The 1,647-nt window shown below is 34.1% G+C and overlaps 1 protein-coding gene across 1 annotated transcript in view; it reads right to left on the reverse strand.

Annotated features, from left to right (window-relative positions):
* Positions 1-1,291, reverse strand: part of LOC104531542 (complement factor H) — a gene marked incomplete at both ends in the record, with an annotated part of 10,289 nt that extends 8,998 nt beyond the window's left edge. The window contains 3 exons of the mRNA XM_010176443.1: positions 308-490; positions 790-963; positions 1,112-1,291. Coding sequence (XP_010174745.1) covers positions 308-490; positions 790-963; positions 1,112-1,291 — 537 coding nt within the window. The remainder of the gene's footprint in view (positions 1-307; positions 491-789; positions 964-1,111) is intronic.
* Between the last annotated feature and the right edge of the window lie 356 nt (positions 1,292-1,647).

Raw genomic sequence — 1,647 nt, forward strand, 5'->3', positions numbered from 1 at the left:
TTATATATTATAAATATTTTGTATTATTTAGATTTTCTATATTATTTCTATATTTATAATTATTCTTTATATATTAAGTATTTATTTTCTTTCTCTTTCTATGATTATTTGTTCTCATAGGATTTCAATTTTACTAATAAAGTTTTGGCTTCACATACAGTGTGTGTCTACTTTTCATCCATAATGTGATTTTGAACGTAACATGTTATACCTGCAAACATGTAATTTTGATTGTGAAAATATCTGTATAAAGTCTTAGCCTACAGTGAATCATAGACATCTCACAAGTAAGAGTTATACAGATTACCAATGCAAGAGGGAGATGACGACCATTGTCCATCAACACATTCTATTTCCTTTGATCCAACCAATTTAAATTCGATGTTGCATTCATATTGTACGCTGTCCCCATGCTGATACTGTTCCACAGGGTCACCAGCAATACTTCCATTAGTAATCTCAGGTGGAGGTCCACAGCCTCTGGCGTTCACTGAAATCAAGAGACCAAATCTATGCTCTGCACAGTTATATGTTAAGTGCAACACAAAAGAAATTGAATTTGTTGCTTAAAGCTAAGAAAAATCAGTAGGACAGGTTAAACAGGTCAGAATCTTTCACATAAATAGTGTTTCTATGAAATGACCCAAAGAGGACCAGTTCCTGCCCTTTTAGAGACAAAGATGGGATAATTGTTCTTGGGAGCAAGACTGGCTTATAGAAGGTGTCCACAGATGTCTTCAGGGCATTTTCATATATTTTCTACTACAATAAAGTTAACAGAAGAATTACCTTTACAGACTGGTGGTGATGGAAACCATCCAAAGTGATAGCACTGAGCAGAGGCAGATCCCACTCTCACGTATTTGCTTGCACAGGTAAATTTCACCACCTCTCCATTGCGGTATCTACCCTTCTTGGGAGAAAAATTTCCATTGGGCAATGTCAGCATTTCACATTCTATAGCTACAAAGATAAAATATTTTAATACATAGTGTACGTCCTACAAAAAGTACATGAAATACTAACAATTAGAACAAAGACAGTCTTACATAAAAAATCTTCACAAAGTGTATACAGAGTTACACTGATTAGCAAACACAACAATATTCACCAAGACACTGGGGCGTTGGACTCCATTCACCATTTATGCCACACCTTGTGGTACCAGTTGGAGTATTATTTGCAGTTTTATATCCTTCCAAACATGTATACTCAATTGTATCTTCAGGCATGAACATAGTTTTATTTGTGTGGTGAATCAAAATATTCGAATGAGGTGTTGCACATGATTCTGTAGAATAAAACAAAGTTAAGTACATTTTGTGATCCAGAAACACTATCTTTGGAACCATCATTTCTGTAGGTGCTTTACTGCGTGCTAGTCTACTGAACTATTCAGTACATTTGAAACATTAAAAATTCTGCATTGCCAGAATATATGAATGTAGAATATAATATGTAGCATATTCACATAATATCTATTGCATTAATCTTCAGAAATATGAATATTTATTCCTTTAGATTAAAATCCTTTCTTTCTACTACATATTATTAGTATTGGCGTCACAGCAAACAGTTTGTACTCCTGTTCCCCATGGTCATTTGTAAAGGGGTCAGAAAAAAAGCTGCAAAATCATAGGTAAAGGC

This window comes from Antrostomus carolinensis, unplaced genomic scaffold (genome assembly GCF_000700745.2).
Source record: "Antrostomus carolinensis isolate BGI_N321 unplaced genomic scaffold, ASM70074v2 scaffold41019, whole genome shotgun sequence".
NCBI classification, from domain to species: domain Eukaryota; kingdom Metazoa; phylum Chordata; class Aves; order Caprimulgiformes; family Caprimulgidae; genus Antrostomus; species Antrostomus carolinensis.